Source organism: Suricata suricatta, chromosome 11 (assembly GCF_006229205.1).
Source record: "Suricata suricatta isolate VVHF042 chromosome 11, meerkat_22Aug2017_6uvM2_HiC, whole genome shotgun sequence".
In the NCBI taxonomy this organism is placed as follows: Eukaryota; Metazoa; Chordata; class Mammalia; order Carnivora; family Herpestidae; genus Suricata; species Suricata suricatta.
Window position 1 is genome coordinate 7,362,488 of NC_043710.1, and position 21,548 is coordinate 7,384,035.

General features: G+C 54.8%; 2 protein-coding genes across 2 annotated transcripts in view; both read right to left on the reverse strand.

The window, feature by feature from the left end:
- Window positions 1-7: 7 nt before the first annotated feature.
- On the reverse strand, window positions 8-19,041 carry FERMT3 (fermitin family member 3). Its single transcript, XM_029956411.1, has 15 exons — window positions 18,902-19,041; window positions 18,177-18,346; window positions 15,327-15,560; window positions 14,977-15,096; window positions 14,705-14,873; window positions 14,379-14,481; window positions 3,016-3,123; window positions 2,753-2,887; window positions 2,616-2,665; window positions 2,397-2,521; window positions 2,087-2,193; window positions 1,726-1,959; window positions 1,256-1,380; window positions 613-754; window positions 8-498 (listed from the first exon to the last, which is right to left on the reverse strand). The coding sequence occupies exons 2-15, from the start codon at window positions 18,334-18,336 to the stop codon at window positions 319-321; spliced, it is 1,992 nt and encodes a 663-aa protein (XP_029812271.1). The 5' UTR covers window positions 18,337-18,346; window positions 18,902-19,041; the 3' UTR covers window positions 8-318.
- A 1,358-nt stretch (window positions 19,042-20,399) lies between these two features.
- Window positions 20,400-21,548, reverse strand: part of STIP1 (stress induced phosphoprotein 1) — a 12,453-nt gene continuing 11,304 nt past the window's right edge. The window contains exons 11-12 of the mRNA XM_029957406.1: window positions 20,641-20,749; window positions 20,400-20,465 (exon numbers count right to left, since the gene is read on the reverse strand). Of these exons, the coding sequence (XP_029813266.1) occupies window positions 20,400-20,465; window positions 20,641-20,749 (175 nt within the window). The remainder of the gene's footprint in view (window positions 20,466-20,640; window positions 20,750-21,548) is intronic.

Consider the following 21,548-nt stretch of genomic DNA (forward strand, 5'->3'; position numbering starts at 1 on the left):
ACAGAAATTCCAGTTTGAAACTGTGAATTTTCTTGCAGCCACAGCCAGCCTCCCGTGTGTACTCAGGGACTATAGCTAGGTAGGCGGTGTTGACCTTGGCCGCTGGGACAAGGAAAGGGTGGGTATTGTATGAGCTCACAGCCCACCCTCTCTAGCCTGGGGGATGGCAGAGTCTAGTCCAGTTAGGTCCCTGGTCTGCACAAAGCCAGTGACAGCAGGCCAGCGTGCCCAGCTCAGTGCCTGTCAGGAGAGGGTGTGTGTGGGCTTAGAAGTGGCCATAGCAGGTAGTGAGCAAAAGTGGGGACAATGGGACAGGCCTCAGAAGGCCTCATGGCCTCCCGTGAGCTGCAGGAAGAGGTCCTCGTCCAGTTCTTCCCCGCGGGCGCGCTCCCGCGTGGACAGGAAAATGTAGCCCCCGATGTACTCGTGCACAATGCGGCAGCTGGCGGACACGCAGCTGAAAGCCACGTTGATGTGCTCATCGAACTCGATGGCCACCTGCAGAGCAAACATCCAGAGGGGCCGGTGGGGGTGGGCTTACGGGAACAGCCCCATCCGCCCTGGCCCCGCCCCGTCCGCCCTGACTCCGCCCCCACCGCACTCCCCGCCCACCTGCCGGATGTCCCAATTGACATTCCACTGGCGCATGTTGCTGAAACGCCAGGTCTTGACCACGTCACCCACGGCCAAGTCGATGCGGATCAGTCTGTTGTTTGCGATGCCCAGAATCTCGTCCTTCCTGCTGCCCTTGAACCTAGTGCCCAGGGAGGACAGAGTGTGAGCAAGAGCCCTGCCCTGCATGGGCCCCGGGACCCACCCCAGAGAGCCCCGTGCATGCTGTGTTCATGTCATTTCCGTTTTCTGAGCCTCAAGCTCCTCATCTGGAAAACGAGGCTTAACTGGTAACAGGCATTATACGAGCCTTTGGCAGCATCAGGCAAACTGTCCGGGCCTTTTGATAACAACTCCTGTGGGGACCACCACCATCTGTTGCCTGGCTGTCTCTGCAGGCTGAGAAAATGGGCAGAGGGCACTCGGTGTCCTTGCAGCAGACCTCGGCCTCGGGAGGGACCGGACTGCGGCAGAGTGGGGACGGGAACCGGGACCCCTGCCCTCCTGGCCTGGTCTCTCACTCTGGGGTTTGCTGCGGGGGCGCAGGATGGTGGGGTGCCCGCACAGAGCAGGAGGGAGGCTTTGGGGTGCCCCCACTCCCGGCAGGAGGGGAGGGCAGAGTGGGCTGGGGTGGGGACCGTACCTGACCACGACATAGGAGATGCCAAAGTCAGGCAGGGACTGCCAGGCCTGGATGAAACGCAGCTGGGCCTCGGACAGCGAAAGTTGGGCCACATTCTGGTGGGCTTCCAGGATCCGTGGGGTGAGCTGCAGGACCACATGGGTGAGGGGCGCCCGATGTCCCTGAGACCCCCCTGCCTGTCCCCATCAGGGAGACCCGAGGCTGAGCCTGGAGCAGGGGCGGGACCTCCACAGCGCACCCTCTCACCACGCAGCAGCTAGGAGCTGGGCCAGGCCCCGAGGTGGACTCGGGCAGCTGGGCCGTGACCCCTCCCAGAGGCTGGGGACCAGCACGCTCAGTCTCAAGGACTCGGGTAGGAAAAGGAACGAGTGAGCATGTGGCTTTCTAGAGGAAGGCTCTGTGGAGATCCAGGGACCAAGGGCAACCAGGTAAATGCTGTGGTCGTTCCCACCACCCACTTCCTTTGGCACCTGCTTGGCCTTGAACTTCCGCTGGAAGCGTGGGGCAACAAGGCCATAGGGGTTGAGGCCCTCGGCAGAGGCGTCAGGGCCCTGGGGGTGGCTGCCCGAGCCCGCGCCACCCGTCCGCTGCAGGCTGAGGAAGGCCAGGATGGCCTGCACCTCGCTGGCATAGCTGCTGTCGGCCATGGTGCGGCCCTTAGAGGCCAGTCGGCAGCCGGCCATCCAGTGGGCGTACTGCTTCTCCTGGGGAGCGAGGGACAGGGGACGGCGGTGAGGGATTGGGGGGGCTCTGGCTCGGCCCCCGCCCCTGTCCCGTCCCCACTCCCCCTTCAGTCCAGCCCAGCGCCGACCCCTGCCTGCCCTCACTTACATCCTGACACCGCAGACAGATCTCGCTCATGCCCTCAGGGGAGGGTACTAGGAGTTTGATGCAGAATTTCTGGCCGGAGACATTGACATCGGGGACCACCTCACAGCCTGAAGGGAGGCGAAGGGGTGAGTAGGAGGCTGGGGGGGGAGGGGCCCTGCCTGAGAGGTCCCTGGGAGAATGCCAGCCCAGCACAGGGCCTCAGGACTGAGGGTATCTTCCTCTGCCCCGAGAGGGAGACCGGGGTGGGCCAGGTGGACCCCCAGCCGGCTCCTGCCCCTGTCCCTGTCCGGGCCTGGTGACCCCCGCTCACCCTTGAGGTTGAGCTGCTGAATGGGGTCCCCCGGGGCCTCCTCCTGGCTCTTGTAGTAGGACAGCGTGGTCTCTTTGAACACCACCCAGTGCTGGCGGTACCCTTTTAGAGTCAGCTTCCGGGGCCTGGGGAGGGGACAGGCACATTAGTGACAGGCCGTGCTCTGTCTCCACACTGGGCCCCCTCCAGCGGCGCCGCCAGTCCTGGGCCCAAGCTCACCGGAAGATGCGGAGATAGTCCTTGAGTTCTGGGATGGTGGTGAGGTTGTCCTGAGGAGAAGAGGAGTCAGAGGAGGGCCAGGTCCCCGCGCTTGACCCTGACCCTGACCGCAGCCCCTGACCCAAGCTCCTCCTCACCAGCACGTCTGTGGACGCCGACCCCTCCAGCTTCACCTCCAGGTTGTTCAGGGCCGCGTCCAGGTCGTCCAGCCCCGGGTCTGTGGTGGCCAGTTCGCCCACCTCCCCGCTCTGGGACAGCTTGTTGATGTGGTACTGGAGGCGGGGGGGCACAGGGGCAGGGAGGGCTGGGTGGGCAGCCCAGGAACCCACCACGGAAGACCCTCCCAGCCCTGGGTCTGGCCTGCGCCCCAGCCCCCCGGGTCCCCTGGCCCGCCGGGCACCTGCAGGGCTGCAAACACCATCATCTCCTCCTCGGTGCAGTCGGTCTCCTCCAGCAGCAGGTCCCACCGCGCTTGCTCGTACAGCTGGGTCAGCCGCACCGGGTCTGTCTGCAGCAGGGGTCGGGGGGAGGCTGGGTTGGTCAGGTGCCCAGTGCCCCCAGCACCCTGTGCACCTGGACCCCTTAAGCCTCAGCCTTCAGCCCCGCCCTCTGCACTGTGCCAAGTTCATCTAGTGGCCCCGCACGGGCAGCAGAGTCCAACTCCAGCCGTGTGTCCTGCCCGGGGACCTAGCTCCCTGCAAAGCTTTCCAGACCAAAGCTGACTGCATGACCCCTGTGTGCCTGTGGGGGCAGAAGGGGGACAGAGTAAACCAATCAACAAATAAATAAGGCAATTCAAGATTGCGATAGAAACAATCAAGCAGTAGCTTCCGAGGGGCCATTCACCCATGACCTTGGACAAGGACATCATGAGGATGACGGTGATGAGAGAGGAGGGAACGGGGCACATGGGGCTCCTCTACATGAAGAGGCATCCAGGCAGGTTTTCCTGGAGGAGATTTCGGACTGCCCTGTGACCCCAAGGATGGCAGCGGGCCACTGAAGGGAAGAGTGACAGGGAGAACCTTCCAGAGAGAAGGAACAGGGAGCACAAAGCTCAAAGGTCAGAAGACCAAGTCCATGGTCCCTCTGAAACCCGCCACTACTGACAGCAAAGGCAATCAAAGGGTCAATCCCAAAGGACAAAGGGAGAGGGAATTCTTGCAGGTGGGGTCTGCTGAGGACATTTTGGAAGGTGGAAAGCAGAACTGGGAAGGGGAGCGGAGTTACGGGGAGAGAGAGCCAGGATGGCTTGCCCTTCTCCCCTCTCCTGTTCTGTGGTGAAGGCACTAAGGAGTTTAGAAAATAGGCAGAAAACAAACAGCAAAAAGAACACAGATCTGGACAAAAGCATCCAGGACACGTGGGGGTCCCTGATGGGCTCCCCGCTGGGACCCTCCAGTGAGAGGTGAGGACGGCAGCGGAGGAAGCCCACACCCCCCACTCCCTGCAGCCCAGGGACAGCCAGGCACCTGGCAGAAGCCAGAGATTTATTCTCTGGAGGTGGCGAGCCAGAGGGGCCCTGCATCTGGTAGTTAGTCTAGGCACAGCGGGGTGAGGGGCTGCACTGTGCTGGAAACCGATGAACTAAGAGAAGTTGACGTTCTGAAACGTGAGACACCCCCGGCCCTTCCCATGGTCACGCAAGACATTGGCAGTGAGTCTTCTATTCCCAGTCAGGAGATCAGAGGGTTCTCTGCTGAGAAACGGATGAGCCAAAGAGAAAACCCCTGCAAAGAATGGCATCCTTACCCCAGGACCCCCAGGAACCCCCCAGAGTGCCAGCCCTACTCACCCCCTTGGGGCTTTCAGTGGCTTCCTGGAGCCTTGCCCTCCCGACATGAAGAGGCAGGGAGGAGTCACCCACGGAGGCCAAGAAGAGAAAGAGCTTGGAGGGAATGAAGTCAGTAGGGAGCAGAAGGAAACTTCAACCAGTTAAAATCCTCCGGGAGAGACAAAATGCTGCGCTCGTTTGTAAAACAAGGCCAGGATGCCGTGTTAAAAGGAGCATAATTATAAAGGTGTTGTAATTAAGACAGCAATCTAGCTGGAATTGATATTAGTAGGTGGATGTGTGTGTGTGTGTGTGTGTGTGTGTGTGTGTGTGTGTGTGTGTTTAATATGGGTACCCTGGGGCACTGGGGTGATTCAGTCAGTTAAGCATCTGACTCTTGATTTCAGCTCAGGTCATGATCTTGTGGTCATGAGATCGAGACCTGTGTTGGGCTCAGCACTGTACGTGGAACCTGCTTAAGATAAGATTCTCTCTCTCTCTCTACCCCTCCCCTGCTCTTGTTCACTCCCTCCCCCAAATAAATAAATAAACATTTAAAAAATATATGGGGATGGGGGCCTGGGTGGCTCAGTCGGTGGAGTGTTGGCTCTTGATCTCAGGGTTGTGAGTTCGAGCCCCATGTTCCGTGTAGGGCTATCCCGTGTAGGGATAACTTAAGAAATAAAATCTTTTTGGGACGCCTGGGTGGCTCAGCCGGTTAAGCATCCGGCTTCGGCTCAGGTCATGATCTCATGGTTCATGAGTTTAAGCCCTGTGCTGACAGCTCAGAGCCTGGAGCCTGCTTCGGATTCTGTGTCTCCCCCTCTCTCTGCCCCTCCCCTACTCATGCTCTGTTTCTCTCTGTCTCAGTAATAAATAAACATTAAAAAAATTAAAAACATATATATGGGGATCCAATGGACCCAGTATCATTTATTGAAAAGAGCATCCTTTTCCCAGTGACTCAGGGGTCACCTTTGTCCTAAGTCAGAGGAATGTAAATGTTTGGATCTCTCTCTGACTCTCGGTAGTTCTACTGGTCAATTTGTCTCTCCATCTGGATTGCAGATCTAAACCCTAAAGTTAAAATAATAAAGCTTTTAGAGGGGCGCCTGGGTGGCTCAGCCGGTAAAGTGTCCGGCTTCAGCTCAGGTCATGATCTCATGGTTCGTGGGTTCGAGCCCCACGTCGGGCTCTGTGCTGACAGCTCAGAGCCTGGAGCCTGCTTCCGATTCTGTGTCTCCTTCTCTCTCTGACCCTCCCCTGCTCACACTGTCTCTCTCTGTCTCTCAAAAATAAATTTAAAAACATTTAAAAAATTTTTAAATAAAGCTTTTAGAGAAAAATAGGACGACATCTTTGTGATTTGGAATAAAAAAAAAGATTTCTTAAACAGGATACAAAAGATATCAGTCATAAAAGAAAAATATCTGAAAATAGAAGGCCAGATTCTATTAAAATTAAGAAGGTCCTTTTATCGAAATAAACCATTAGGAGAATCGAAAAAGCAAAGCACATGGTGTGAAGATACAGTCACCATGTATTTATCGGGACAAAGTAGTATTCAGATACAGAATATATAAAGAGCTCCTATAAAGCAATATGAAAGACAAGCAATTCAACCTTAAAAGTTGGCAAAAAAAAAAAAAAGTTTAACAGAAATTCACAAAAGAGGATATCCAAATTGCTAGGAGCCATATGAAAAAAGGCTCAATCTGATTAGTCATCAAGGAAATGTGAATTCAAGCCACACAGTGGCTTTAAGCACATCAGTGGTTTTCTGGGGTTGGATGTGGGAGGGGCAGTTACTATAAACAGCACCAGGAAACTTCTGGGGGATGAAATACCTTAAAACTTAATGGCAGTGATGGCTGTACAACTGTACGATTTACTAACTACAATCAAACCGAATGCTTCACTGAGTGATTTTGTTGGCATGTAAGTTACTGCTAAGCAAAACTGTTTAAAAAAAAAACCAAATAGGGGCGCCTGGGGGGCTCAGTCGGTTGGGCGTCCGACTTCGGCTCAGGTCATGATCTCACAGTTCACAGTCTCTGGGTTTGAGCCCCACGTCAGGCTTTGTACTGACAGCTCGGAGCCTGGAGCCTGCTTCGAATTCTGTCTCCCTCTCTGCCTCTCCCCTACTTGCGCTCTGGCTCTCTCAAAAATAAACAAACATTTAGAAAAATGAAAAAAAAAACCCAAATAAACAAAAAAACCATATGAGGAATGATTACATACCTACCAGAATGGTTACCACGAAAAAGAAATACTAAGGATTGTGAGTTCGAGACCCACATTGAGTGTAGAGATTATGTAGAAATAAAAAAATCTTAGGGGCACCTGGGTGGCTCAGTCAGTTAAGTGTTGGCTCTTGACTTCGGCTCAGGTCAGGATCTCGCAGTTTGTGGGTTCGAGCCCTGTGTTGGGCTCTGTGCTGACAGCACTCAAAGCCTGCTTGGGGATTCTCTCTCTCCCCCTCTCACTCTCTGCCCCTCCCCTGCTCATGTGCTCTGTTCTCTGTAAAAATAAATAAATAAACTTAAAAACCTTAAAAAAAATCTTAGGGGTGTCTGGATGGCTGGGTCGGTTCAGTGACCAACTTCTGCTCAGATCATGATCTTTCAAGTCAGGGGTTTGAGCCCCACGTCAAGCTCTGTGCGGACAGCTCAGAGCCTGGAGCCTGCTCCAGATTCTGTGTCTCCCTCTCTCTTTGTCCCTCTCCTGCTCTCTCTCTGTCTCTTTCTCTCTCAAAAATAAACAATTAGTTAATAAATAATCTTAAAAAAATGAGAAAGACATGATAAATGTCTTCATTTTTTTTCTTTGAAGAATTAATCCATGGGGTCTAATAGCTACTGAGTTCCAGAAGAAAGGAAGAGAAACGTGATGGGGAGGAAATTATTGAGATTATTTAGGGCATTTCTCCAGAACCAAAAGACTCAGGTTTCTGATTTGAAAGGGCTCAGCAGGTGTGCAGGCCAATCAATGAATCCATACAAGGACATATTATTAAGAGATTTCAATGCATCAGGAGATGAAGAGAAGATTCTAAAAGCTTCTGGAACCTCCCTTCCCCGTCCAAGAAAAAAATCAAAAGGTCTTATATGGAAGGACCAAAAATAAAAGTGGCACTAGACTTGAACCCGGACCCGGACCACGGGAAGGTGGCATTAGATCTGGCAGGGGCATGTTTCTGACCTAGAATTCTATTCCTAGCCAATAATTTTTAACTTTTTTTAATGCTTATTTATTTTTGAAAGCGAGAGAGACAGAGCACAAGCAGGGGAAGGGCAGAGAGAGAGGAAGACACAGACTCCGAAGCAGACTCCAGGCTCTGAGCTGTCAGCAGAGTCCGACGTGGGGCTCAAACCCACAAACTGTGAGATCATGACCTGAGTCGATGTCAGATGCCTAACCAACTCAGCCACCCAGGCACCCCTAAAAAACAATTTAAAAGAAAGGGGGGGTGCCTGGGGGGCTCAGTAGGTTAAGTGTCTGACTTTGGCTCAGGTCATGATCTCGCGGTTGGTGGGTTCAAGCCCTGCATCGGGCTCTGTGCTGACAGCTCAGAGCCTGAAGCCTGCTTCGGGTTCTGTGTCTCCCTCTCTCTCTGCCCCTCCCCTGCTCACACTGTCTCTCTCTGTCTCAAAAATAAATAAAAACATTTAAGAAAAAAAGAGAAAGAACAGGGGCGCTTGGCTGGCTCATTGGTAAAGCATGGGACTCTCAATCTCGGGGTTGTGAGTTCAAGCCCCTGAGGCATGTAGAGATTACTTAAAAATAAAATCTTGAAAAAAAAAAAAACAAAGAGAACAAAGACTCTCGGGTTTTTAGATACTGGACAAGAGACCACACAGAACAGTGACCCCGTCGGAAGGGAAACAAAACACAGCGCATGCCCAGAGAGAGCCCGGCATGTTCTCCAAGCTGAAGAAATGCAGGTGAGCTCTGGTGAGTCCAGGGCAGCTAGAATTCAGAGGACAGAGGACTGGAGAGGAGAGAGCTGCGCGGAGAGAAAGCTCGGAAGATCAGCAGACTTCTCCGGAGTACTTTAGCTAAGCACCGATCAGCGTGTGTGAGGCAAGAAACGACCCAAGGCTGATAGGAAAAGAGACACTTGACAGGAGCCAGTGGAACATTTACCAGCACGAAACGACCGGTGGGAACGGTTCACACTCCCCAAAAGCCAGATTAGAGAAACTTCATGATGCGCGCGGCGCACTGGATAGAGTTCTCAGAAGGCAATTGCCTCCGTCATGGGGTAAATTAGCCCTCGAGTAGAGGATGCTTTTGTCCTGCCTAATTAATATGCACAGCAAGCCTGGAAGGACTGAACTGTCTCCAAGTCGTTTAACTTCATCCCTCGACAAAGTTTAAAAATAAAGGACCATAAAAAAGAAAATCTAGCACCCAAGAACATAAAAAGATGGAGTGTCTGGCATTAAATAAAAAATGACCGGGGGGTGGGGGGCGCCTGGGTGGCTCATTCGGTAAAGCCTCCGACTTCGGCTCAGGTCAGATCTCACGTTCGTGGGTTCGAGCCCTGCGTCGGGCTCTGTGCTGACAGCTAGCTCGGAGCCTGGAGCCTGCTTCCGGTTCTGTGTTTCCTTCTCTCTCTGCCCCTCCCCGTCTCATGCTCTGGCTCTCTCTGTATCAAAAATAAATAAAACATTAAAAAAAAAAAAGACCAGGCGGGGCGCCTGGGTGGGTCGGGTTACGCGTCCAGCCTCGGCTCAGGTCATGATCTCATGGTTCATGAGTTTAAGCCCTGTGCTGACAGCTCAGAGCCTGGAGCCTGCGGATTCTGTGTCTCCTTCTCTCTCTGCCCCTCCCTTGCTTGTGCTCTGTCTCTCTCTTCCTCTCTCTCAAAAAACAACATTAAAAATTTAAAAAAAATAAGACTTGGGACCTCATCAAAATAAAAAACTTCTGCACAGTGAAGGAAACAATCAGCAAAACTGAAGGGCAATGGACAGAATGGGAGGAGATATTTGCAAACGACATATCAGATAAAGGATTAGTATCCAAAATCTATAAGGAACTTATCAAACTCGACAGCCAAAAACCAAATAATCCAGTGAAGAAATGGGCTAAAGACACAAACAGACATTTCTCCAAAGAAGACATCCAGGTGGCCAACAGACACATGGAACGATGCTCAGTGTCACTCATCATCAGGGAAAAACAAATAAAACGGCAACGAGATACACCTCACACCTGTCAGAATGGCTAAAAAAAATGAACAACTCAGGCAACAACAGATATTGGCGAGGATGCGGAGAAAGAGCATCTTTTTTGCACTAATGTTGGGAATGCAAACCAGTGCAGCCACTCTGGAAAACAGTATGGAGGTTCCTCAAAAATTAAAAAAATAGAACTACCCTACAGCCCAGCAATTGCACTACTAGGTATTTATCCAAGGGATACAAAAATGCTGATGTGAAAGGACACATGCACCCGGATGTTTATAGCAGCGCTATGGACAATCGCCAGAGCGTGGATTCGATGGATGAATGGATAAAGAAGATGTGGTATATATACATACAATGGAGTATTACTCGGCCATCAAAAAGAATGAAGTCTTGCCATTTGCAACTATGTGGATGGAACTAGAAGGTATCATTAGTTAGAGAAAGATAAATATCATATGACTTTACTCATATGAGAACTTGTAAGATATAAAATGGATGAATACAGAGGAAGGGAAGCAAAAATAATTTAAAAACAGGGAGGGAGACAAAAACATAAGACTCTTAAATATGGAGAACAAACAGAGGGTTCCTGGAGGGGTTGTGGGAGGGGAATGGGCTAAATGAGTGAGGGGCGTTAAGGAATCTACTCCTGAAATCATTGTTGCACCATATGCTGACTAACTTGGATGTAAATTGAAAAAAAAAAAAAAGACTTGAAGAGACAGCTAAAAAAAACCGAACAGGGCATCAGTGGGCTGTGGGATGATCCTAAGTAGTCCAATAGTTTATGTAATTAGAATCTCATCAAGGGAGGGGGCAGGAAAAAATACCTGAAAAAATAAGGACCCCAAAGTTTTCAATTTGATGCAAACTATCAGCTCACAGATTCAAGAAGCTCACTGAGCAGGAAACCAATGCAGCGGATAATCACCTTCTTTTAAGCCAGGGATTCAAAAATCAGAAAAGTGTGAGAAATAAAGACACATTACATCCAGATGAGCAAAGAATGACAGGGCACCCTGTTGGGGGTCGTGCAAGCCACAGGAAGGTGCAGCGACATTTTTTTAAAGCACCGTAAGTCACAAAACCGTCAACCAACAATTCTACACCGAGTTAAAAGAGCTCTCAAAAATCAAAGGCAAAATAATGAGTTATTCAGACATAGAAGAGCGGAAAGAATCATCGCCAGTAGATCGGCACCACAAGAAATGATAAAGGAAGTCCTTCTGCCAGACAGAAAATGGTACCAGCTGGAAATCTGCGTCTATGAACGGGGATAAAGAGACAGGAAATGGTGAATGTGGGGGCAGATATAAAAGACTGCTATAGTTTTTAAATGTCTTTACAGGACAGTTGGCTGATGGAACCGAATCCTTTTTTTTTTTTTTAACTTTTTTTTCTTTTAATGTTTATTTATTTAGAGAGAGAGGGGAGACAGAGTACGAGCAGGGGAGGGGCAGAGAGAGAGGAAGGCACAGAACCCGAAGCAGACTCCAGGCTCTGAGCTGTCAGCACAGAGCCCGGCACGGGGCTCAAATCCACAAGCCACAAGATCAAGACCTGAGCCAAGTTGGCTACCCATCTGACTGAGCGCGTCAGGCGCCCGGAACCAAACCTTGATCACATTGGTATCGACATCCTGGATGTGAAGCTATTGGACACTGGGTAAAGGCTCTCCACATGTCTAGGATCTGTGTGGATGTTTTTAATGATTGTATTTTATTTATGTTTAAAAGTTTATTTATTTATTTTGAGAGCGAGAGCACTCAGAAAGAGAGGGAGAGAGAGAATGGCCAGCAGGCTCTCTGCTCAGTGTGGAGCCCAACACGGGACTTGATCTCATGACTGTGAAGTCATGACCTGAGCCAATATCGAGAGGCGGATGTTCAACCAACTGAGCCACCCAGGCGCCCCTAAGATTTTATTTTTGAGTAATCTCTACATCCAGCGTGGGATGTGAACTCACAACCCTGAGATCATGAGTCACAGGCTCTCCTGACTGAGCCAGCCAGGCGCCCCTCTGTGTATTATTTCTTACAACTGGCTGGGAATCTCCAGCTATCACAAAACAAAAAGTTTAACAAAAAATGACTGGTCAAAAGTAAAAATAATAGTGATCCAAGAGAATATGACCATCAAAAACTTGTAGGGAATATGCATGGAAGCATATTTCATAACAGCCAACACGTAGGGGCAGGGGGAAAGAAACGTCTAGTAATGGCTGAATGGACAAATAAAATGTGGCATACCCACACAAGGAAATACCATTTTGCAGGGCGCCTGGGTGGCTCTGTCGGTTAAGCATCCAACCTCGGCTCAGGTCACGATCTCACGGCTCGGGAGTCTGAGCCCAGTGTCCAGCTCTGTGCTGACAGCTCGGAGCCTGGCGCCTGCTTCGGATTCTCTGTGTGTGTGTCTCTCTGCCCCTCCCTGTTCATGCTCTCTCTCTCAAAAATAAACATTACCAAAAAAAATTTTTTTAAATACCATCTTGTACTAAAAACGAATAAAACAGTGAAATATGCTAAAACATGAAAACGTGATGCCGGTAGGAAGAAGCCAGTCACAAAGAGCCGCATACTGTAAGCTCTTCACATGAGATGTCTGGAAAAGGCAAATCTAGAGAGATCGAAGGGAGATTAGGAGTTGCCTAGGGCTCGGGGGTCAGGGGTGAATGGGGAGTGACTGCTGATGAGCATGATTTTGGGGAGGGGGTGATGAAAATGTTACAAAATTGTGCTGATGGCTGCCCAGCTCTGTGAATATACTAAAAACCATTGGGTTGGACACTCTGAATGGACACGTGATATGGCATGTGAATGATTTCTCAAGACATCATAATAATAATGACAGTGACAACCAGAATGACAACATCTCAGGGCACCTGGGTGGCTCAGTCAGTTAAGCGTCTGACTCTTGATTTCGGCCCAGATCATGATCTCACAGTTTGTGAGTTCAAGCCCCGCATCAGGTTCTGTGCTGACAGCTGGAGCCTGCTTAGGATGCTGTCTCTCTGTCTCTGCCCCTCTCCAGCTTGTTCTCTATCTCTCTCTCAAAATAAATAAAAATAAATTTTAAAAAAGGCCTTGCAGGCTTTGACACACGCAGAATCCAAGAATGTCATAACGAGAAGGTAGCGGCTGGGAGGGGACGCAAGTGTCCTGTTGTCAAGGTTCCCACGCAGAAGCGGTAGAATGTTATTGGATGGTAAGTGTCTACACTTACCACTAAAAAAGTTTAGGCAGCAGTGGGGGCAGCGCCTGCGGGGGCTCAGTTAGTTAGTTAAGCACCTGACTCTTGGTTTTGGCTGAGATCACGATCTCACGGTTTGTGAGTTCGAGCCCAATGTTAGGCTCCGCATGGACAGCATGAAGCTTGCTTGGGATTCTCTCTCTCCTTCTCTCTCTGCCCTTTCCTGCTCACACTCTCTCTTTCTCTCTCTTAAAATGAATAAACCTAAAAAAAAATTTTTTTAAGTATAGCTAACAAACTAATATAAAGGAGATAAAATGGAATCATGGAAACCCCTCAATGGAAAGGAAGAGAGGAAGAGGAGATGGAAACAACAAAGTCCCAAGAGAGGGAGGGGCTGAATGCAGAGGGGAGGGAAGGGGGAGACAGACAGGTGCGAAGGGGCCAGAGAAGGCAATGGCCTGGGGGCTGGGCAGCTGGGGCCATAAGCGACCACAGGAATTGACCCCCTGTTATGGGGAGGCTGGGGGGGGTGCGCTGACCCACGTGACACAGGTTCACTGCTGGACAGATGACGAGCAGGTGGTTTGGGATTTTCATTCCAGGGAGGATGAACAGGACACAGAGATGGATGAGGTGGGAGGGAGGGAAAGGGAAGGATCCACAATGGGGTGAGTGTGGTGTTTGCAATGAATCCATGAAAGTCCCAGATGCCTGTCAGGTCTGTGAGCAGAGTGGGGCCACCTGGACCCTTGGGTCCAGAGGTCACGGGACAATATCTGTGCTGGACATGACACACTTGTGAGCTGTAAAGGGCAAGGGGATAAAGATGGCTGAGGGGTGACTTTCTGGGCCTTGCCGACCCCCAGAGGCTGCGGAGACAGGAGGAAGAACGGGGGAGCCCGGACGGGACATCCGGAGACCCCTACCCCAGCCCCAGCTCCCACTGAGCAGGGGACAGACAGCATGGAGGGCATGGTCACCTCAGCAGGTGGGACAGAAGATGCTGGGACGGATCTGGCTGAGGAGAGAGAGGGAGTCCGGAGAACCTACGGGAAAGACTTGGAAACAGGAGCCGGGGAGCAAGGACACGGACCCCAAGGATTCAGTAAAACAACAGCATTTAGAAGTTCTGCAGCAAAGGGGGCATTGAGGAAAGGGATCACAGGTGAGGGGGTACCTGTGGGGTCCTGACAGTTCCTGAGAGGGATGCACAGAGCCTGCTGATTGCCGGTGGGGTCGGCAGGCAGGGAGGGGGAGATGCATCTAGCCCCTCCTGCAAAGCCTCATCCCTGCCTGCCCCAAACCTGCAGCGTCACCACTGCCAGGAAACCTTCTCTGAGTTCAGGTGCCAGGCATCTGCCACCCCGGAGCAGGCGTCCAGGGGTACTCGCCACTGTCTGCACTGCCCTGTGGTCCTTACCTCCCTGGCAGCCCCCTGACGAGGGTCCCGGCTGGGGATCACGTTGGCAGAGCTAAGAAGCAGGAGTGTGGAGAAGCAGATGCCCTACAAGTCTCCCACGTTCCCAGAGCCCAGACCCCTGGCCCTAAGTCCCCACGTCTCATTGACCCAGACCCGCACCGCTCGCCAGCCCAGCGCACCTTGGGATCCAGGTCGAAGAAGCTGTAGTACTTAAAGCGAAGCCAGAGCATGTCCCCAGCCTTGATACCCTGCTGCATGAGGCACCGCGATGAGTCCAGCCACCTGGTCCACAGCACAGGGCAGAGGTCAGGGTTGAGGCGGGTACGGTGTGGGGGGTGGGAAGGGGGGCTGGGCAAGGGGTGAGGGGCAAGCATGCATTTAAGAAAGGCCTGGAAACAGGAGGTATGGATTTGGGGTAAGGATACAGGGGAGGGCGTGGCCCTGGAGGTGGGAGCCGGACACCAGGGGACGTGGCTCCGGGAGGCAGACCGGGCCGGCGGAGCACCTGCTGTGAAGCTGAGTCTTGTCCATCAGGGAGCTGGGCCGAGGCAGGCGCTGCAGCACGAGGGGGTCAGGCGGGGGCTGCGGCCGACTCAGCATGTGGTAGCAGGCCTCGGTCTGCTCGCTGTCGGAGAAGTGGGCCGGCATCCCCCGGAACAATGCGGGTGCCACGCCTGGAGGGCAGGTCAAGGTCAAACAGGCCCGGCCCCTAGCCCCTGGCCTCAGAGGCCCAGTGCTAGTGCCCAGCGCCCCCAGGCCTGCCCAGCCTGTGCTCACCCCCAGCCAGGACGACCTTGGTCAAGTCATACAACTCTTCTTCCGGCTCCTTCTCCTTCTTCTTCTTCTCCTTCTTCTCAGGAGCCCGGAGCAGAGACAGCTCCTCAGGATGACGGATACCTGAGGAGAGCTGGGACCTCAGCAGGGACCCCCCCTGCCCCTCTGGGGCCTGCCCTGTAACCTCCCGACCCACTCCTGGGTATTTTGGGACAGGTCATGGCCCTGCAGGCAGGATAGGGAACAGGATTGTAAGGACAAGGTGACAGCGGCTGGGCCTGTAAAGCAGGGAGACCTGCCCCCTCACAGGACCCTGGCAGGATGGAAGGTGAGGGGAGCAGCAGGGGACTCACTGAGCAGGCGGCAGATGGCAGCCACCGCCTGGAAGAGGGGCTGGGAGAAGCTGGCCCGGAGGCGCAGGGCACGGCGGTTGGGCAGCCGCAGGATGACGGGCCGGTGCTGGGGTCCGAAGAAGAGGCGGGCGTCGGCCAGGATTCCGTACTTGTCCAGGGTCCAGTGGGTCTGCAGCAGCCACTGTCTTTTCTGCTCCCACCAAATGGCGTGGTCTGACCAGTCCTGCTTGCGCTCTGTGGGCCACGGAGGAGGGGTGCATGTCAGTTACAAAGGCCCCCCCCCACCCCGCCCGTGCTGAGCACTCCACCCCTCCCATCCTGGAGGCCTGTGGTGCCCGGCCCCTCCCCTGACCAAGGCAAGGGAGGGCCAGGCTGGGTTGGCTTGGGGTCTATGACCAAGGTCATGGTGGAATGGCTCTTTGCTGGCTAACCCTGCTCATTTTTCCCGGCTCACTTGTGACACCACTTCCCAGGGGAGCGCACCCCCAGACCCCAAGTGCCTGGATCTTAGTGCCTCCACCCCATACTCCAGGCACTGGGCTCCCCTCTGCACAGCACCTCCCATAATTCCTAGCTGACTGGCCCCTCCTGGGCATTCTGGGAACTCAGCAGGCAGAGGCTGTGATAGAGCAGCGGGGGCTCCAGAAACATTTCTTGGTTCTGAGCTCTGTGACCGTGGCCGAGGCCTCAGCCTCTCTGGGCTGCAGTTTTCTAGTTCGTGAGATGAGAGCGGTCACCGATCCGAGCCCTCGGACACGAATGACGCATGCACAGTGTCTGTGAGATGCATGCCGCGGGCACGTTAATGCAGATGAGATGGAAATAGTCAGAAACACGAACACCCCTCTTGTCCTGCAGCTAGTGACACTGGACGTGTCTCCCTCCAGGACGGCGAGCCAGAGGATGGGCACGGCCCTCTAGAGCGTGCCCAGGTCTCCATCTGCGCCCGCACCGCTGCTGCCCTGCCTCCCGCTCCCTCCTTAACATCATGGAGCTGCTGAATGGAAGAGATTCTCCCGGCCAGCCTCTCCGAGGCATTTGAGCCTCTGCTCTCACTCTGGCCTTGGCTCCGTGGCAGCCGCTCCCCCTCTCCTGCTTGGCCCCTTCTCCCGGCCTGCCTCTGTCCTTCCCTGCTTCCGGTCCCCTTCCTTCCCCACCAGGGCCTCTTCCCCTGGGGGTCCAGGGGACACGCCTACCGGCTTCAGTCCTTCCAGAAACTTGTTCACCAAGCCATGTGCCTGCCTCTGGGACAGAAATGTGGAGACTCCTAGGCACTTGTGTTGTGTTAAACTCACTCTGCCTGATGCTGGACGGGGGTGACAGGATGGCCCTGCCGGGCCTTGGCACCACCTCATTCACTTTTAGCCTCCATGTGCCATCGATGCCAATCTCTGCCTCCAAATCCACCCTCCTGCCCATGCTCACCGCCCACCGGAAGAGGCCTTGTCCCCGTCTCTACCCGAGGGGCCTGTCCACATGTAAGCCTTAGCCACTGACATACCCTCTGGTGGCCACTGTCCGCCTCCAGGGTAGTCCGAGCTCCTAATGGCCACCACCCCAGTCTCTTCTGGTCATGCTCTGGGTGCTCTCCCTGGCCTAGAGGCCCCAGTTCGGAACACCCCCATGCTCCATCACCCCATGCTGTGCCCCCACAGCCCAGGACTCTGCTGGGGAGTCCCCCTGTCCCGGCTGTATGCGTGGCCCCTCTGTCCCCAGGCCCTGTGCCGTCCCTCCCCGTGTTGGTAGCTGTGGTCAGTCTTGCCGGCCCGGCAGTGATACGCTAAGGATGGAGCGGGATTAGGAGGGGTGGGCACGGGAGCTGAAGGGATTTTCGGTGGCGGGCCCAGCAGTGGGTGGAGGATCAGGTCTGCCCTGTCCATCTGTCTGTCTGACTGACATCTTTGTTTATTAGGCTTCTTGCGTTGCTCATGTGCCCTCCACCCGGGGTCTTCCCTTGGGGCCCCGTGTCTTCACCCTCTCTGCCCTGGCTCAGCCCAGGCCTGTCAGCATTTTGGTCTGACGCCCCGTCTCCTGAGGGACCCTCTGTTCCCCACTTCTGCTTTCACAGCCTCCTGGGCCCTGCCTCTTGGAAGCTTCCTTGCTACCTCAGCCTTGTGGCCAGGCTGTCCCCGGGGGTTGGGGTGGGGAGGCCGGGTCTGTCCCCAAGTCAACTAACCTGCCTCCCAGGCTGCACGTGATGGGGTGGCCGGGTCCGGGGAGGCCTGCCCCCCCCTCCACCCGCAGGTGGCCCAGGCCCCAGGCCTCCCGGCTGAAATATCATAGATCTGCCTCCCCGCTCTGCCTTCTGGGGGTGTGCCTGCTGCCCACCCAGGAAGGGGCAGCCCCTCTCCCCAACAGGCAAAGGGGGTCCCCCATGCCACCAGCCCCGCTTCTCTCCATGCCTGCCCCACACCACAGGCTGCTCTGCTGTAACTTCCTGTGGGGGCAGGGCCTTCCCACCCAGGCCGGGCCTGTCACCAGCCTGCCGAGGGCTTCCGCCCTGCGGAGGGGGTACAGGAGTAGGCCCCCCTGGTCCCCTGGCCTCCCCTCAGACCCTGAATGGAATGTCTGCCTTGGCCCAGGCAAGGCCCCTCTTGCTGCTAGAAGTGGGGGAACAGACTGTGGCCAGGTCTGCTCCCCGGGGACTTAGCAGAACCAGCTCGAGTGGGAGGAAGGGAGGGAGGGGAAGTTGGGGAAATGTCTTTTTTGGAACCAGATGATTAAGATGGTGCCTGAGTCACTGTGGCAGGGTTATCGAGTGCCGCAGTCAGATGGCCCGGAACTGCCCCAGGACCCGGCTCAGCCACCCCATGGCGCTGAGGTCAGTGGCGGGGGCAGCGGGGCACTCACTAATCTCCTCCACGATCTTCAGGAGCACCCCGCCGATGTGCGACTCCCCCGTGACCCGGAGGGTGACCGACTCAGCCTCCGGGTCCTCCTCTCCCACAAACACCCGCAGCTCCCAGGACGAGTCGATGTAGTCCCCGGTGGCCGTCTTCATCCCCGCCATGGCTGCGGCTCTACAGAGGGTGGGGAGGAGGCAAAGTGGGCAGGGTGCCGGGGCCTGGTAGGCTGCCCGTGTTCAAGTCCAAGTGGCCTTGCGGTGACCTGGACAGGCAGCCAGTATGTCATGGCAGCAGCACGGGTGCGAGAGACGCGGGTGCCGATTTATTCCAGGCAAACCTCAGACCCTCTCCCTGTTACTGGCGGTTTAGCCGAATGGTGTCGTCCAACCCACTTTACAGATAGGAAGACTGAGGCTGGGGAAGAGTAACAAGGGGCTCACCCAACACCACCCAGTTCATAGCCAGAGCCTGGCACCACCTCTCTCTGCTTCCCCAGCTCACATTGCGCCCCCAAGCTCCCCTCAGCGGCTGCCCACACTGGGGAATAGTTGTCGACCCAGGACAGAAAATACTTCCAGTCCTGGCCCGAAGCTCAGCCCCAAACATCCCCAACCAGCCACGGCCTCTTTAGGGTGGTGGAAAGTCCAGAGGGCCCCATGGAGAGAGGCATGCTGGGCAGAGGGGCTGCAGGAGCAGGAGGAGACGAGTCAGCCACCGCCCCCAGTTTACCTTGCCTGTGAGGGTTTGGGGACTGCAGGGGGGGGCTGGAGCGTCAGCCACTCCCTCCGGCCTCCTCCGTCTGAGCACCTGCAGGTCGCTGAGCGCTTCCTTCGCCCTCTCCTTTCTCTTCAGAGCTTCCTTCAGAGGGCAGCCCCTTGCACCTCCTTATCAGGCATGGGGCGGGCTCGGCCCCTCCCCGGAGAGGGCTGGGCACTGGGTGCAGGAAGCCAACTGCCAGCGTGCGCAGGGTTCCAGTTGGGGCCCCACCTTTGTTCACAGTGAGCACAGAAAGCAAGAACAGACCGGGCCTGGGCCTCCCCCTCCATCCCATGGCGAAGTGTCCCCTCATCTGGAGGAAAGCTCAGTTCCAACTAGAAAAGCCTCTAGAAAAGCCGCCAACGCACGTTCCCTGCACAAACGGTCCCCTGAAGGAAGCCATCTCCCGCGTCTCCATCTTGTCACCAAGTGAGGGCCTTTGGGCCACGAAACACCTTGGAGCTGTCAAGAGGGAAAGCCATGCAGCTGAAAGGATCAGACGCGGGTTATTTAGGGACCTGGGAGGTCAAGCAAGCTCAGGTTATGGAGGTCCCTTACCACCGCAGACCCCTGAAGACCCCGAGGGGGAGCAACTTCTTCTCCCCCACCCCCATAAGAGCCTCGGTTTCTTTCTAAATGTTTTAAAATGTTTTTATTTATTTTTGAGAGGAAGAGAGACAGCGAGAGCAGGGGAGGGTCAGAGAGAGAGGGAGACACAGAATCTGAAGACAGGGTGCAGGCTCTGAGCTGTCAGTCCGATGTGGGGCTCGAACCCACGAACTGTGAGATCATGACCTGAGCTGAAGCCGGACGCCTAACTGACTGAGCCACCCAGGTGCGCCAAGAGCCTCTATTACTAAACACGTAAGCCTCAGAGCTACCCAGGGGGACAGCCGAGGAGAAACCGGCCCCAGGTCATTCATGGCCTCCTCATCCCACCTCCTCATGACGCCTTGCCCAGTACCCCCAAGGGTCATTCCTGCCAAGTCCCTACTCAAATGTGACCTTGGAGGGACCCATCACCTGCACTGGGATGTAAGCTGTAGGTAGAGCCAAGGCCTTGTGCTCACTGCTGGCTCCTGGCAGGAATGGAGCCTTCCAGAGAGAGTGGGTTTGGGAGGCTTTCTGACCTGACCCCCGGGGGACATGGGGGGCCGAGGGGAGGGGCCTGCTGGAGACTCCCAGGGGAAGGCCAGTGTATGCAAAGTCAAGGCGGCAGGAAGTGCCACGGGCTGCTGGGCTCCAGCTCCGTTGGAGGAAATGAGGAAGTCTGACTCCCACCCTAGTCCAAGGTTTTATGAAGAGTCTGCTGCAACCACGTTCAAGTGTGATTAAAAACCTACTGTAAGTTTGGTTGAGAGCAGTGAGGTCTTTTTTTTTGGTGGTCGGCACATGATCCTTTATTGAAGTCTTTCCCTTTGGCGTTCTTGACCAGCAGGGCGCACCACCACTGCTGACGTCACCTATGGAGTCACAAGGCTGGCGACATGGCAGCATCCAGGTTCTGGATGGTTCCACTGAGTTCTCTAGCTAAAGGCTGGTGCCGTACACGGGGCACCAGGGACAAGCTCATCAGAAGCGGGTTTCTGACAACACTTCGTGTTTTCCTGCTGGTCTGGCAGTTCCTTGGAGGCTCTGACCAGGGCAGCAGAAGGGACCCCCTGGATCAGGGATGGGGGGGCCTGACCCCAACAGTTTACTTTCTTCCTCACATCCTTCCGATCACTGGCTACCCTGGCAATGTCATCACTGACCTTTTCTTTGTGACAGTGGGGCCAACTGGCAGGGGCCCAGGGGGCACTGGGGCTGAACTTGAGGCAGCTGGTGCGGGAGGAACCCAGATTTGGAAAGGTACACAGGGGCCTCCTCTGAGCAAAGGGCCCACAGTGAGGGCAAACTACAACACAGAGCAGCTGGCAGACGGGGTCTCCCAACCCAGCTGGTTTCTGGCCAAACTTCGAGTGGGAAGGACGGGCAGCAGGAGAATCACCGACCCTGGCACTGGGGCCATTCTGGAGAGGGAAGGCCCCCCCACCCCTGATCCAGGTGCGAGGCGACAGCGCCACCTAGTGACGGAAGCATGGGGAGGGCCCACCGAGCAGCTCAGGCTCCAGTCAGCTCAACCCCCCTCCAAAGTCATTTAGTGCAAAAAACAAAAACCAAACCAAACCAAACCAAAAACAAACTACAAGGCCATAACGTATAACCACGCCCGACTGGCTTGTTTTATTGGAGAAGGGCTCGTGGAGTTAACAACGTGAAGACAGTTGGGACCTGAGGTCGGGAAGCCCACCCTCCCCTCCCCATACACGCCCACTGCCCCAAATACAAAATAACCAACTATGGGAGAGCAGCTGAGCCAGCGACTGAGGGAGGGGAAGGGGACGCGGGACCGAGGGCGGCGGAAGAGACCATGCGTGTGCTGGGAGGGCCCAGAGGCAGCGGCGGTGCGGTAACGGAGTCGAGTCTGTGTGCCGTCCGCACAGGTCTGTATAAATATAGAGGAGTCGTGCGCTCCCCCCGCTCCCCCCCTGCTCCGGGCGGCTCGCTGCGGTCCCAGCTCCTCTTTCCACAGGAGGGCGAGGGGAAGGGGGTGCCGAGCAAGGCATCACCGGATTGC